General features: G+C 36.0%; 2 protein-coding genes across 51 annotated transcripts in view; one reads left to right on the top strand and one right to left on the bottom strand.

Annotated features, from left to right (window-relative positions):
- The window catches only part of alg13 (ALG13 UDP-N-acetylglucosaminyltransferase subunit), a 37556-nt gene extending 28513 nt beyond the window's left edge, over window positions 1-9043 (top strand). For 17 of the 50 annotated variants that reach the window (XM_087299909.1, XM_087299904.1, XM_087299901.1 and 14 more), the window contains 8 exons: window positions 2240-2275; window positions 2365-2423; window positions 6702-6773; window positions 6849-7020; window positions 7185-7280; window positions 7373-7413; window positions 8356-8539; window positions 8638-9043. In XM_087299909.1, the coding sequence (XP_087156035.1) occupies window positions 2240-2275; window positions 2365-2423; window positions 6702-6773; window positions 6849-7020; window positions 7185-7280; window positions 7373-7413; window positions 8356-8539; window positions 8638-8921 (944 nt within the window). In that variant the 3' untranslated portion in view covers window positions 8922-9043. 50 annotated transcript variants of the gene reach the window in all.
- LOC147838916 (uncharacterized) overlaps window positions 1-15905 on the bottom strand; it is a 166036-nt gene that overhangs the window by 107637 nt on the left and 42494 nt on the right. The window lies entirely within an intron of this gene.

Below are 15905 nucleotides of genomic sequence, written 5' to 3'. Positions count from 1 at the left end.
AAATGAGTGCTGCTGTGGGTGAAAGTTTAAATTGTTATCTTCACACGGCTTCTAAACCTGCTGTGCTGCTAAAGACTTAAGTGTATAATTTTCCCGCATATCTGTAAACAATGGAAATATAAATAAGATATTATCAGTGTTGTCTACAAACACATAATATTGCACAGCTGGATCCGATTCCTGGATGGGCACTGTGCTGCATTTTCAATAGATTTCAGTTTTGAAGCTTACTGAATCTCAAGTTTAATACGTACAGTAATTTTTTCTCATTGTTTTAGGAGAGGGCTGAGATAAATGTTTGAACTATAAAATTCCTAATTAGTTTCTTGATTATAAAGTTTTATTTTTAATTGTTTAACTTGTATTTTTGCATCACAATAAGTTCTTTAGCTTTGTAGCTGAATGTGACAACACTTATGCCTGTTAATGACCAAAAAAGGTAAGGACTGGAGATTTGATATTATTTCTGTACCCAAACCATGAAGCCAAAACAGAGGTACATACAGACCTGTGACACCAGTGTACCATTACACCAATATGAATGCAAATTTTTTAAATATATATTTTTATATACATTTAATGCTTTAGAAAATATGCAATGTCAAAACAAAACAAATGAGTGTATTCATGGATTTTTAAATAACTTAAATTAGACATGTATAAATTTATGAGACTACTGTGAACACCGCCCAATCCTTATGAAACCTTTCATTATGTTTTACTGTACTTTGGCAACCAAAATAAGAAAAGTGGATAATGAAAACCGTATCTTTAACTCTGTGTGGTAATTTAAATTAGCTTTAATGGAGGTACTTGGAAAACCATCGTCTTGTCTTTCAAAAACCTTCTTTAAACAAATAAAAAATGTTTAAATGTATATAAATAGCTCCCTGTATCTCATGTGATTGATACTTGGACCTCAAGGCCACCGAAGTTGATACACTGATTTAAACAGTGTATACATATTATCATATGTATGGTATTAATACTATTTAAAATATGTAATTGTATGGAGACCTGGGATGTGCTGGTGGGGGAAAATAACTGGGTGGGAAAAAAAATAAACAGTAATAGGAAAATATATACTTTTTAACATTTTTGGGTTTTCTTGCAAAGATTGCGTTTTTACAACGATGTTTCGTGAGGGAATGCAAAGATATTTTACATTCCCTCGCAAAACTGTTTTTCCACACACACTTCCTGTTCACTTTATACATGTCAACCCTCCTGTTTTTGCCAGTATTTTCCCGTATTTTACCATTCTATCCCACTATCATCATATCATTATTTTCTTATATTTCTCATATTTTTAATATTGAAAGCTCGCTAAAATTAATATAAAAATGTCTGCATTCACTTTCTTTCCATTTAAGCTGTGCGTCGATCATCGCCATTCAAATGCAACCTCTGAAGCAGCAAATACATGTACAAGCGCTGACTGACATCGCATGATAAACTGATTCCAGATCAGCTTTTGTACACCATTTAAAGTGACACCTCTGTTATCAAGAGCACTTCTGTTATTAAAGCAGCAAATGAATCTCTCCTTTTGCTTTGTTTGATAACAGAGGTGTCACTTTAAGAATGCAAAGATCTATAATGAAAGCATTCCATTACTTTAAGTGTTTATGCTCATTTAAGAGAAAATTAGTTGTTCAAAATAAAACACACAGGACATGCATGTTTACATATTATTAGGTGTATTTGTCTGTTTAAACAAACACCCGTATCCTAAAGTGTCCTGCACTTTAGTTCCTCTTTAAATGGTGCGTAGAAGCTGATCTGGGATCAATTTATCATACGGAGCGCATCTGTCAGTCAGCGCTTATACATGCATTCGCTGATTCAGAGGTTAAAGGGCGATGCTTAGTGCAGGGAGATGATCGACTGGAGGGTTTACACGTATGAAGTGAACAGGACGTGTTTGTGGAAAAACGCAATACATCTTTGGGAGGAACACAAAAACTTTAAAAAAAAAAATAAATAAAATAAATGTTTTCCTATCACTGTTTTTTCCTTCTCCCAAGTTTTTTTTTTTTTTCCCAGTTTTTTTTTTTTCCCCACCATCACGTCCCTTCTGGGTCTCCGTATTATTGTGTATATTGTTGTGTACCTCAATTTATTTTTGTTTACACTTGAAACTTTGACATTTTTAGACTTTGCACACTTTCAAATAACACTGTATAATGTCAGCCCATATGCATTTGATAAATTTTTAATCAATAATTGTTCTGTCTAGGTGAATACTCTGAGGAGTACATCTACTCTGCCGCAGGTTAGTTCATTAATGCCACAAATGTTAGTGTTGTGCACTTGTGGTATTTTGTGTGTACTGAAACTAACATTGTTTTTTCTGTATTGCAGAAGCAGGTTATCAGAGTCCATCAGTGTATGCAGCAGCAGCAGAATCTACCACCAACCTGGTACTGATTTTTAAAAAACAAAAATTATTTATTTTATATATTGAACATTAATTGAACATTGTCCTCCTTAGATTTGATTTTAATTTTTTGCGTAATAAAGCCCAACATGCTTATCTTCAGCCTGAAGCAGAGGGATACTTGCCACAAGCAAAGGATGCCTTATTCTGAGTTTTAGTTTTTGGTTTTCTTAAATTGAAGGCAAAGCTGATATAGATGGAAACCAAATTAAACTATATATATATATATATATATATATATATATACACATACACATATAGTGCATCCAAAAAAAGTATTCATAGTGCTTCACTTTTACCAAATTTTTTGTTACAGCAAATCTGGTACTGAATCTACCAAAATGAATTAAATTAATTTATTTCCTCAATTCTACACACAATACCCCATTATGACATTATGAAAATTATTTTTTTGAAATTGTTGCAAACTTAATAAAAAACCTGAAAAATCACATGTACATAAGTATTAACCACCTTTACCATGAAGCTCTAAATTGAGCTCTGGTACATGCTGTTTCCACTGATCATTCTTGAGATGTTTCAGCAGCTTAATTGGAATTCACCTGTGGTAAATTGAGTTGATTGGACATGATTTGAAAAGGCATACACCTGTCTATATAATGTCCCAGGGTTGACAGTGCATGTCAAAGCAAAAATAAAGCATGAGGACAAAGGAATTGTCTCTAGACCTCCAAGACAGGATTGCTGGGGAAGGTTACAGAAGGGAGGTGATCAATAATCTGGCGGTCACTCTGTCTGAGCTCCAGCATTCTTCTGTGAAGAAAGGAAAACCTTACAGAAGGACAACCATCTGTGCAGCAATCAGGCCTGTATGGTAGATTGGCCAGATGGAAGCCACTCCCTGCCTGGAATTTGCCAAAAGGCATCTGAGGGCTCTGACCATGAGAAACTAAATAGAGACTAAAATTGAACTCTTTGGAGTGAATGCCAGGCGATACATTTGGAGACAACCAGGCACCCCTTATTATCAGGCTAATACCATCCCTACACTGAGGCATGGTTGTGGCAGCATCATGCTGTGAGGATGTTTTTTAGCAGCAGCCAAAATATCAATAGAGTGGCTTCGCAACAACCTGGTGAATGTCCTTAAGTGGCATAGCCAGAGCCCAGAACTAAATCCTACTGAACATTTCTGAAGAGATCTGAAAATGGCTGTACACCGTTGCTTCCCATCTAACCTGATAGAGCTTGAGAGGTACTGCAAAGAGGAATGAAAGGTGTGGCAAGCTTGTGGCATCATATTCAAAAAGACTTGAGGCTGTAATTGATAAAAGGGTTTTTTTTTTTTAGGATTTCTTTTTTTTTTTTTTTTTACATTATCATGATATATTGTGTGTAGAACTTTGAGAAAATAAATAAATTTAATCTATTTTGGAATAAGGCTGTAACACAAAAATATGTGGAAAAAGCGATATGAATACTTTCCTAATGTATTGTAGGTTGGTGTATGCTCTATTCAACAAAATGGCGTTAACCACTGAGGCTGTTGTTAGACTGATAAGCTTTTTTCAGGAAAAACAACTGCCTGAATGTACTTTTTATATGGCTACTTGCCATAAATAACATCAATTAGAAAAAATATTTGGTCTCATTCCCTAAACGTGCTCATGTACGTATATAAATGTTAAAAGGGCTGTTTTCAGGAATAAATCATGATTTATCAACATGTTTGTACTAACATTTATTATAAAGGTACAAAAATATTCAAAAGCAACTTGTACCAAATGTACAAAATAGTCATGTTTGTCCAGTGCCTTAATGCATATAAACCCCACATATAATTAATGGGGTTGGAAACACCTAGTTTTAGACACCAATATTTCATTAGTATGGTGCAGGGTCTTCTTTAGCTACCAGCGCAGTGTCAATTTGTTCTGGCAATGTCAGATACAAGTACTGGACAGTGGCCAGAGGCATTTCGAGCCATTATTCTTGCTGAATAAGCTGCTTCTTGCTCAATGATATTTACAGTAGATCTGGTGACCTGTGCAGGGCGTGGTTGATGTTCAACTTCCTTTCATGTTCAATAAAGCACTCTGTCACCAGTCTTGCTTTGTGTATTGGTGCATTATCATCCAGATAAAAGACACTGCCTTGTGTACAGTGTTAGAACCATTGAGTGCACATGGTCCTCCAGAATGGTTTGGTGGTCCTTGGCTGCGGCCATCTAGCACAAGTGTTGGGCCAAGGGAATGCCATGATATTGAAGCCCAAACAATCACTGATCCTCCCCCTGTGGTATTAAAGGGTACCTACAGTATGGTGAAAAATCTAATTTTCAAGCTGTTTAGATAGACATGTGTGTAAGTATAGTGTATAGACCGTCATATTGGGGTGATATAAACACACACATTATTATTATTATTATTTTTTTTTTATTTTTTTTATTTTATTTATTTATTTTTTTTTTCAATTTAACAACAAAAACAGTGGACCAATTGGATCGGTTTTCAGAGTGATCGCAACTTGACGTAGGAGTGCGGTCCCCCCGACCACCAATATTGATTGACAGGCGCGTCCCCATATCACATCCGCCATTTTCAGCGTGTGAGTCAAAGCGATATCACTAAAGGAACATCCTTGGTATATTTTTTGATGTAAAGCTCATTAGGCTCAACACAAGATCAATATTCTCCACATTATCGCTCTAATCAGAATTATTGTTTGTACCTTTTGGTAGATTTGCAAGCGTGTACTTTTCATTGCGTCTTCTTTAAACTTCAGCCGTTTGCATTTCTCGCGTACACAGAAGCTCTCTGTGATCTTAGGTGCAGCTGGAAAAGTGCAAGTAAGTTGCCTCATGTGCGCTTCTCTCCATTGGAAGTAAGACCACAAACTTGCCTGCAGGTCGCACACCAGAAGCGTGGTTATTAGTCTCTGTGTACAAGCTCGGCACTTGAAACTAGCACACAGTTGGCTGTAAAACTATACATAGATGCATGATTTTGTACTCTCTGCTTGGTCTGTGTCCGAGTCGTACATGTATCCCAGCTTAGCTTCTCTCTGTCTGCCTATCTGTTGCAAACACAGAGCGTGAGAGCTCTTGGCTCCGCTCCCTTGTTACGTTTGGCGGGAAACCGAAAAAGGTTTTCATGTGAAGCAACACGCCCCTATAACAGTGAGCTGTGTACCCCCCAACATAACACTTTTGAACGCATTATAATAAAAACATCTGAACTGTGTGTTGAACTGAATCTAAACTGGCACACTTAGAACCATAAAAAAGCGGTTGTGTGTGTGTGTGTGTGTGTGTGTGTGTGGTAATTAGATTTTATTAATTGGTTTGTCCACACAGCGATCACCTGCTCTATCTTTATGTACATGGTTATTTATTGGGTCTCCTCGTGTTTGGTGGCATTGCAACTGAGACTGCATTTTTAGATAGCATAAAGATATTTCCTGAGAGTGATGGGGACTGAGCAGTCATTCAATCACACCAAATGTTTTGACTTAGTGCACCTACAGTAACGGTGCAGGTAGATTAATATTGCTTTAGCATCATGAGCATTGATACAGAGGTTGCCTAGCTTCAGAAATCACACAGTACTCTGCTCTTTTGAATGGAATTCTGTAAAGTCAGCAAAAATGCAGCCTGTTGCATATTGTGTTTTCAGAACTGAAAGTTTGTTCCATATCCAACATCAGACCTTCCTTGCCCTTTAAAGTTCTTGTATCTTGTTTTTGTGTCTTAAGCCGCATCTTAATTCATAATGTGTCTTATTTTCTCTTAACAAGTGCCACTTTGTGGACAGTCCTTAAATGGTGTGTATTATGCAAATTACTAATATTGTGCATGTGTGGTCATTTAGAAGATCATAACATCTACATCACATAGGTGGTCATCGCAGAAGAATAAATTCAAGTTTTGAATTTAGATGGAAAGTTTTAGAGTTCACTTGCAAGTATAAATTTAAAATGTATGCAGTTACTAATGAATGAGACCCATTGTTCTGAGCCTTAATAGTTTAATTATTTAATTAAATGCAAAGCTGGTAAACTAAAGTCACTATTTGGTCACAAGATGGCACCAAACAGTCAGAAACATTGGCGGAACATATACGTATTATATAAATGTGACTGTCAAGATGATTCAAAGAACCCGGATGAGTCTGTTTCAGCTGTTGTTAACTTGAAATATCCAAATTACATTTCATGGCAAGTTATTCCGTGTAAAACATTAACATTAAAAAAACATTAATTGGCATGAATTATATTATATAGAATGATATTTTTCTTGCAGACCATTCAAGAAGGGAGTTCTCGTGCGGGGTCGCCACAAGAGGGTGTCGCTACCTACAGTTACTCACAACAGGTATGCTTTAGGTTTTCATAAATTAGTTAATTTAGGCCATGTTCAGATGAGACTTGTGTAAGTCATTCATTTCAGGTGGTTGTGAAGTCATCTGTCCTCTCCTCTTCTCAACCAATCAACTCCGCCCCGGCTGCCATCTTCACTTCAAACTCTTCTTCTTCATCCACTGGGAGCTCCCAGACCCCGCCAAACTCCTTACAGCCCAACAACATCCTAACACCAGGACAGCTGCCACCTGGCAGGCCAGGTAAACCGTTTATATGGGTATTTTTTTGTCATTGGTATTTGCATCTAATTATTATTGTACAGAGTAATTAAGACAGTCTTCCTACATGTTTTATCCATTATTTATCCATATATATATGCCGCTACAATTTAAATATATATAAATATATACATACAAATTTTAAGCAGTGCCATGGTTTGTGAATGAGTTGGGAGAGCCAGTTGCCATGGCACCTCCTCCACCCTACTCTTATGACCCCAATGGCAGCGACCTTCCAAGAGGTAAGTGGGAACACCAATCTTCTTTATTTTTTTTCTGGCAATTGTGTTTTACCTTTTACGTTATGTTTCTTTTCTTCTTTTTTTTTCCTCAGATTGTAAAGTGCTCCAGTACTACTATAATTTGGGTGTTCAGGTAAAATGTACTATAATGTGCTATACATTTTCACGTAAAATGCATTTGTGAAACAAAAGCATTAGTTTAAAAATTTAGGCATGACATTCATGATTTCTTAAATTTACTAAAATATGTATTTCTTTAAAAATAGCAGTTTAAATTTACATTTTCACTGAACAGTGACAACTGAACTTGGTAGATAGCAATAATACATGGTTGTTTGTTCTTTTTAACCTTAACAAAACTACAAAAAAAAGATTGCCAATGTTTTCACTGACCAAATTAATTTTGATTTCAATGGTGTTTGACATGGTGTCACATCAAATCCCCTTTTGATTACAGTGTTTATTTGTTTTGGAATTAAGGATGTTAATTGTTTTACGCAGTTTAAGCTTTACAAGCAAAACATTTGCCCAATTTTATGATTTAATATATACAGAAAGCTGCTCAACAGTTGACTGTCTGATTCTCCTTTTAACAGTCACAGTTTCCCATTTTAAGTGGAGACAGATCTTAATAACAGACTGGCTAGTAAAGCACATTCACTCTGTGCTTGTGTAACCACATTGCTGTAGCATTCAGAATAAGACTTAACCTAATCATATTGTCTTGATGGTAGTGTCTTGAGGGTGTCATTGTCCTCTTGAATTAAGCCTTTTTGTAAACTATGCATTTGAATATACTGGAAGCTAGTCATCCACTTGCTAGATGATTTTTCATCCATTTCTCAGTCTATGTTCACTGTAAACTCAAACTGTACATTGTAAAAGCGCTATATAAATTAATAAACTTAAATTGAATTGTTGCATTGAGATTTGTTTTTTTTTTTTTCACAAATCATTTGTCAGTGAATACACTATTTTTAGTTTTTTTTTTTATTTAAGTAAGTTAAATTTAAATTGACATGTTACATATGTTTTTTCTTTTATTTTAAATTTGACCATGAAATTTGTGTTCCAGTGGTATCAGCAGAGTTACTGGCACTCTATGGTGCACTTGCAGCAGGTATATCCACATCAAGCTGCAGATGCTCAATTCCAGTCTTACCAGAGCACAGCTCCTCCCGCTGACCACACAGTCCCCCAGGCCTACCCTGATTCTGTCCGCATGTGCCAGCACCCACAAGGAGACATGCCCAGCAATGGTCAGCATGTCTCTTCTCATCTTCAAAACAAATTATTACACTTTCAACTTTCATTTTTTCCACAATGTACACTCACACCCCTGCCCTCCTCTCTTCAGGTGCACCTCTGGGTATGGAAAATCCTCCTACAGTGGTCCCTGGCACGGTGTTCTATCCTGTGGTGCAGGAACAGTGTGGCCAACCGGCACTTCACTCTACCTATGACCCCTACATGCCTGTGCTCTCCACAACATACCACTACCTCACTCCCTGGACTCCTGGTGCTGCCCCACATTCCCGGTTCCACCACACCACTTACTGTCCCTCTTCCTCTCACCCCCCTGTCAACTATATCACAGCCCCGGGTCACCCCAACCATCTGCCACACTCACAGTTTGTCTAAGTCTTGATTATTAGCATAAATGTTTGTTTGTTTGTTTGTTTGTTTGATTGTTAATTTGTTCTGAATTGTTTTAAAAAATAAGTTAGTTCTGCACAAATAAAAAAACAAGAAAACAAAACAAAGTATTTTTGCATTCTAAGGTTATAATCCAAGTAATAATTTAGAAAATAAATTAGAAAAAATGTATGTATGTATATATATAATGAATGCATGTATGTGTTTGATAATACACTTTAATGTTTAAAATTAAAACAAATTTAAATATTACTCAAAGATAACAAGTAAACACATCATTCAGTTTTGAAATAAAGGTTTTATTAATAAGGGAAAATATCAAAAACCCAAACTACACAGCCCCGAATGAAAGTGTTTGCTCTTCCTGTTAAATCACTTAACTCTGATTTATGTATTTAATTTTTATTATATTGATTGAGTTCAATTTCTCATTCAATAGGTCACATTAGACCCCACAACAAGATCCAAGTTACTGTAATCTTCAGTTAAGGTGAGTGTTCATGACTAACATAAGGAAGAGACTAAAGCCCTGCTCACACTGTGAGGTTTCAGTCCTGATTTTGTCATCTGAGACAAATTTGGTAAATCCCAATTGATTCCTGAAATCCTAGGCTAAAATCAATGATTTTTGATTATTGGTTTGACATGTTTACAGCCACTTAGTGTTCGTAGCGATCAGATTTTTTTCGATGAAGTTCTGGCAGTTTTAGAAGATTTTAGACACTTTCCTGCAGTGTAACAACAGGATAGGAGCTCTGAATTTGATGACGCAATCCATGTGACAATTCAAACGACTGCGGGGTAATGTCAAAACAGTTTTTTTTTTCTTCCTCGTTTTTTTATTGAGAAATGCCGTGTGAAAAAAATTGCCGCTACAGATTGTTCATGTTTGCTGTGAGGAATCATTTCAGAATGCGGGAGAGTGAAAGCATCACGGGTGGATGACGTCAATCTCCCAGGGCGTTTTCTTTCGAGTTTGGCGCGTCTTTATTGTCGTTCAGTCTGACTTTATGACAGCCGAAATCTTTCAGTGTGACATGGGAGCCATGTTTGTGCAGTCTGACATGCTATAATTGTTTAGGATTATAAAAAAAAAAATCACAGTGTGAGCCGGCCTTAAGCAAAATGGTTTGCATGGTTCTAAGATCAAAACAACTACTGAGCAAAAAGACCTTAAAGGCTTGTCTTACTTTTGCCAGAAAACATAGGTTATTCCCAAGACTTTTGGGAAAGTGTCTATTTTGCAGGGTGTGTGTCCTATTATGTGTGGTGTACAAGCAACACCGCATTTCAGATAAAGAACTTTAAAATATGGTAGTGGTACTGTGATGGTCTGGAGCAGTTTTGCTGCTTTGGGACTTGGAAGTCTTGCTGTGATAAATAGAACCATCATTTCTGCTGTGTGCGAAAATAACGTGAAGGAGAATGTCCAGTCATCTGTTAGTGACCAGATGGAAGTCCATTTCTGAATGGCTGAAGGAAAAACAAAATGAAGACTTTGGAGTGGTCTAGTTAAAGTCCTGATCTTAATTCAGTGGAGATGCCAATAAAGATGCCACTTTGGCAGTTCATGCTAAAAACTGTGGCTTAATTACAACAATATAAAGATGAGTGGGCCGAAATTCCTCTACAGTGTTGTAACATTTATTGAAAGTTATTGAAAACATTTGCAATTGTTGCTCCTAAGGGTGGCTCAACCAGTTATTAGGTTTAAAGGTCAAATACTTTTTCCTCACAGGGCTATATAGTGTTGTTTTATTTACCCTTCCTATTAAAAGCTTCATTTCAAAACTGCATGATTTTTCCTGTTTGAGTAATATTTTAATTAGTTTGATTTTAAACAAAGTGAGACAAATATGCAATAAATAAGAAATCAGTAAGCGTGAACCACTGTGTGAAATTATATATATATATATATATATATATATATATATATATATATATATATATATATATATATATATATATATATATATATATATATATATATATATATAAAAGAATTAAGATTACTCCAAAAATTTGTACGCCCAAATTGATATATTGGGTAAAAATATCAATTTTAGTAAACAGAAAAAATCAAGAGAAACATGAAGTTTGTAATTATTATTTTTTTTTTATATATTTTTTTTGCAATAACTCAAAAATCGTAAAAATAATACATTTAAATTAAAATGTGACCAGAGTGTCACGGTGGTGCAGTAAATAGCATGATCGGCTTACAGCAAAAACGTTGCTGGTTCGAACCCAGGCTGGGTCTGTTGGCATTTCTGAGATTGCAAGTTCTACCCACGTTTGCGTGTGTTTCCTCTGGCTGCTATGGTTTCCCCCACACTCCAAAGATGTGTTATAGGTGAATTGAATAAGCTAAATTGTGTGTGTAAATGCAAGAGTGCATGGGTGTTTCCCAGTTTTGGGTTGCAGCTGGAAGGGCATCCACTGAGTAAAAAAATGTTCCGGATAAGTTTGCGGTTCATTCCATTGTGGCAATCCCTGATTAATAAAGGGACTAAGCCGAAAAGAAAATGAATAAAGACGTGACGACTCTATTTTTAATCAACTTAGAACTGTTTAATAAAGTTGTTAAATTCAACAAAAATTATTGGTTCTATTTACTGAGAAATGGATACAAAAATATTTATTTTAAAATAATAAGTATATTGTTTACTATACAGTCAGAGCCAAAATTATTTACACCCCTGGCAAATTCTGATTCAAAGTTAAAATAGTGTTTTTTTTTTTTTTTTTTGTACATTCATATTTGACCAAAAGCTCCAACTTCTTCAGATGATCTTTTTCACCCTGATCTTTAGCTTCTCACAGATTGATTTGACTCTGGACTCTGGCTGGACCAAAACATTGTCTGCTAACCATTTCATTACTTTTGCTGTGTTTTGCGTCACTGAAATGTCCACTGGTGCCTAAGGCCAAGTTTTTTTGCAGACTGCCTTATGCTGCTGTAGTTGAGAATTTTGATGTATTGCTCCGATTTCATTGTGGTGTTAACTGTGATTAGGTTCTCTGGTCCATTGGCTGAAAAACACCCCTGAAAACATAAGGTTCCCACCACCATGTTTGACAGTGAAGATGGTGTTTTGAGGGTTGAATTTATTTTTATTGTTTTATTTTTATGCCAAATAAAGGGTACATCATTGTAGCCAAACAATTCAGTTTTGTTTCTGACCAGAAGACATTGTAAAAACCAGGCTTCTCTTGAGAAGTGGTGTTCTCCTTAGTCTGTGTCCATGGAACCCATTGGTGTGCTGTGTCTGTTGGACTGTCTGCCTTGATGTTATCACCAGCAAAGCCCAGGGGCCTGTTTCAGTTAGGAGTTTCAACCAACTCGGAACTTGAACTCAGTTTTCGGTTTCAAAATAGTGGATCTGAGTTGGGTCAATTAACTTAGAGTAGACCAACTCAGTTAAGCGCACACACTGTGACTATAAAAAGGCATTATTAATGGAGCGCAGATATTAGGAGTGACCATGGCAACATCTAAAAAAGATCAGCATATTTTTCTACAGCTGAACTTGATGTGCTCATGCAAAGTTATAGCAAATATGACCATATATTTTAAAAAGCAACACCACTGCATCAGTGAAATAGAGACAGTAAGTGTAAGAAAACAGCTGCTCACGTTAATGCGTAATTTTACATCTAAAGTATTTAAATATTTAAGTATAATAAGAAAGTAGTGTGTGACGTTTATAAAATTGACACGTTCCCACTTTTTTACATGTTGATCAGTTTTAATAGATTTAAAAGTGCACTTGTCTGCCTCTATTATTGATCAAGTGATAGAGGTTGATATGACATTTAGAATGTAAGTAAGAGTTTTCTCTCAACTTTCTTTCTAAAGGGGCCCCAGATTCATCAGAATGGCCTTGGGGATTAATCATTGTATTCTTCTTTATTTTTATTTTAATCACTATCCTCCTAGGCAGCACAGATGTCGCTTTTGGCTTCTGACCATGTCTTGTCTTATCTTTCACAATGCGAAATATTGTATATTTTATAAAAATACTTTTTGCTGTGTCCACAGGAACTTCAAAACTTTTAGATGTGGTCTTGTAGCCCTTTCCTGCTTGTCCTCACTGAACATTTTTGTGACAGTCCACAAATTAGCAGCAGAAAGATTCAGTTTTTTTCACCTGTTGAGTTGATTAAAACCCAATGAATCAAAGTAATTAGGATACTTTAACAGCTTGGAGTATTTAGAATGGTGTAGAACTTTGGATTTTCTCCTTGACCGTGACTGTTTGCAAAGGTTATGAGTAATTTTAGACATGCCACTTTTGTTCAAAGGTCAATAAAAGCTGAGAAATATATATTTTTTCCATGATGCCATGGGTGCCAGAATAATTGCCTGGGGTATGATTGGGGGATAATCCTGGGCTTGACTGTGTCTATCTAAAAAAAAAAGCATTTTAAATTAAATGGCCTTCGTGAAACCATTTCATAGACCTAAATACTAAAAAATATATTACTGTCATTGTTTCATTGAATTGCTTTACTTCTCATGTTGAGTCAAGACTTCTAATTTCTGCTGCAGCAAATGTCTACACAAGACTATTTACCTTCATGTTTGACTGAGGTGTTCAAAGCAAAAATCTTGCAAATCAGAACTTTTCAAAACAACAACAGACCTTGCTCATTTGAAATCCAAACTCTACAAATTAATTCAAAATTAATTGGAGCAGGGGTAACCAACCATGTCTCTGGTGAGCTACCTGTATCTTCCTGCAGATTTCAGTTGACACCAAGACTAAACACACGTCTCTAATTAAAAAGTGCTGCTTCAGATCCTAACTTATTGGTTCAGGTGTGTTTGAACATGGTTGGAGCTGAATTCTGCAGGAAGATAGCTCTCCAGGAACCAGGTTGGTGACCTCTGCATTAGAGCATATTAGATTTTTACAGTATATTGTTGGTCTACAACTCGAAGTCTATGCTTGTTTATTGCTTTGGACTGAAAGTGACCTTTTATCATCAATGCAAATTCTCAGCTGAATGGGATAAATCTGTCTCTGCTTAAACCATTCACTCATTGAGATTCTCTGTATCAATCTGTCTCTCTTCATTTGTCTTTTGTAGATGATCAGCCTTTTGCGTCTCCTTGAATGAGAAAATGACATCATAAATATGTAATCTAGAACTTTTTGATTTGAAACTTCTCATGCTATGGCTAAAAGGCTCATCACATTGACGGAAAACTACAAACCCTTCAAGTTTTTAATTGGGTTGAGGTCAGGAGTTTAAGCTTTCCAGTCCATTACCTCTATCCTTATTGCCTGAAAATTGTCACTTGCTTATTCGTTTGTTTTAAAGTTGTTTAAAAATGAGAAACATCCCTATTCAATGGTCTTCACACAGTATACTGGGGCATGAATTTGTTACCTGAGTGTCTAGCATATTGGCTGAACACTAGATCTGAAAAGAGCAATTTCATTCATCAATCCACATTTGTCTTTAAGTCCCTTTTAAAAAGTTCCTTTTAAAAATTGTAATCCATTCTTCAAATGTGGTTTGGTTGGTTGGTTGATTTTTTTTCTTTTCGAAAAAAAAAAAAGTATTTTATTGGAGGTTTTGTTGACAGATGAGTTTCCATCAAATGTCTTCTGACTGTTTCTGTACCTGCTTAGATTATTAGATTAAATCCGAAGGTTATGATTGCATCCATTTTGACCATTTCATCCATTTTATCTTTAATTTCCATATGTTTTAGGTTTTTGTTTCACCTCTAAACCATCATATCACGTTTCTGAACTCATTTCTTTTCCTTTTATTAATCAACTTTTTACTTGAATTATATTTATTGTAAACAATTTTTGTAATGACCCAGTTTAAAACTTTGAGAGAGACAGAGAGAGAGAGAGAAAAGCAGTTGGATAGTTATGCAGTACGTTTAGATGTATTTGTGTTATCCCAACCCAATCATTAAACCCAACCATTTACATTTTAACAATACAGTCCCTTATCAAACATCATGAAACATAGAGTAGCATTAATGCACTTTCAATCAATCAAAATCACAAGCATTTTTTTTGTTAATGTGTGCATAAAAATGAATAAAAACATAAAACCACAAAGCCTGCATTTTGAAATGTATCTTTACACAATGCTCTGAAAATTCTCTCTAAATGTAGAACTAAATACACTGATATACATTGAAATACGATGAATACTCTTGAAACATGAACGTGTAAAGCCTGCCGCTCATAACAAATTTGTAAAGTTATTGCGTGTCATATTTAACAAACCATTTACTGCTAATTTGATGTAGGCTAATTTTGCTCACATGGATAATTGAATATTAATCAGATGATGTCTCTACGCTGCTATGCCGTCAGCCAATCGTTGCATTGCTAATCATGATTTTGAGGATCGATAGATCTGTCCTTCACAACACACGCAGCAATCTCAGATCAGTTCATCCAGACATTCTAATCTGATTCGCGAACTTGTTTGAAGAACCAAATTAGCGAGAGATCATTTATCAAGATTAAAAGATCCAGGATCTGCCAAATCATCTTAGATCATTTAAGCGAGGTACGAAGAACGAACCCCTGATGGAAAGTTTTGTTTTGTGTTTACCTCATAGTTAAAGTTGTTGCACGTCCGCCGGTTCCTGCCTCAAAATCAGCGAGTTTGAGCCACTTGTACATCCCGGAAGTGTTTAGGAAAAGCAAAACAGCAGCGAAGAAACATTAACAGCTCACTGCCCACTAGCGTTTCTGAAGTGTTAATTAAGACCAACAGAGACAGCGCGCAGAAGTATAAATGCACAGCCATGCGCGTTGCATGTGCCGTGGGTTACGCCAGTCACTTGACGCAAAAGTATAAACCAGGCTTTATGCTGCCTGACTGGCTGTGGTTTCAACCAGGTCCGGTGCTGATGTAATTAAAGGGGATAGTTCACCCAAAATTGAAAGTTTTCTTACAATTTAACCACCTTCATGAGCTTCTTTT

The sequence above is a fragment of the Danio rerio genome, chromosome 21 (assembly GCF_052040795.2).
Source record: "Danio rerio strain M-AB ecotype USA chromosome 21, GRCz13ab, whole genome shotgun sequence".
NCBI lineage: Eukaryota > Metazoa > Chordata > Actinopteri > Cypriniformes > Danionidae > Danio > Danio rerio.
The sequence above is the reverse complement of the archived record's forward strand: the minus strand, read 5'-3'. Positions and strand labels throughout refer to the sequence as shown.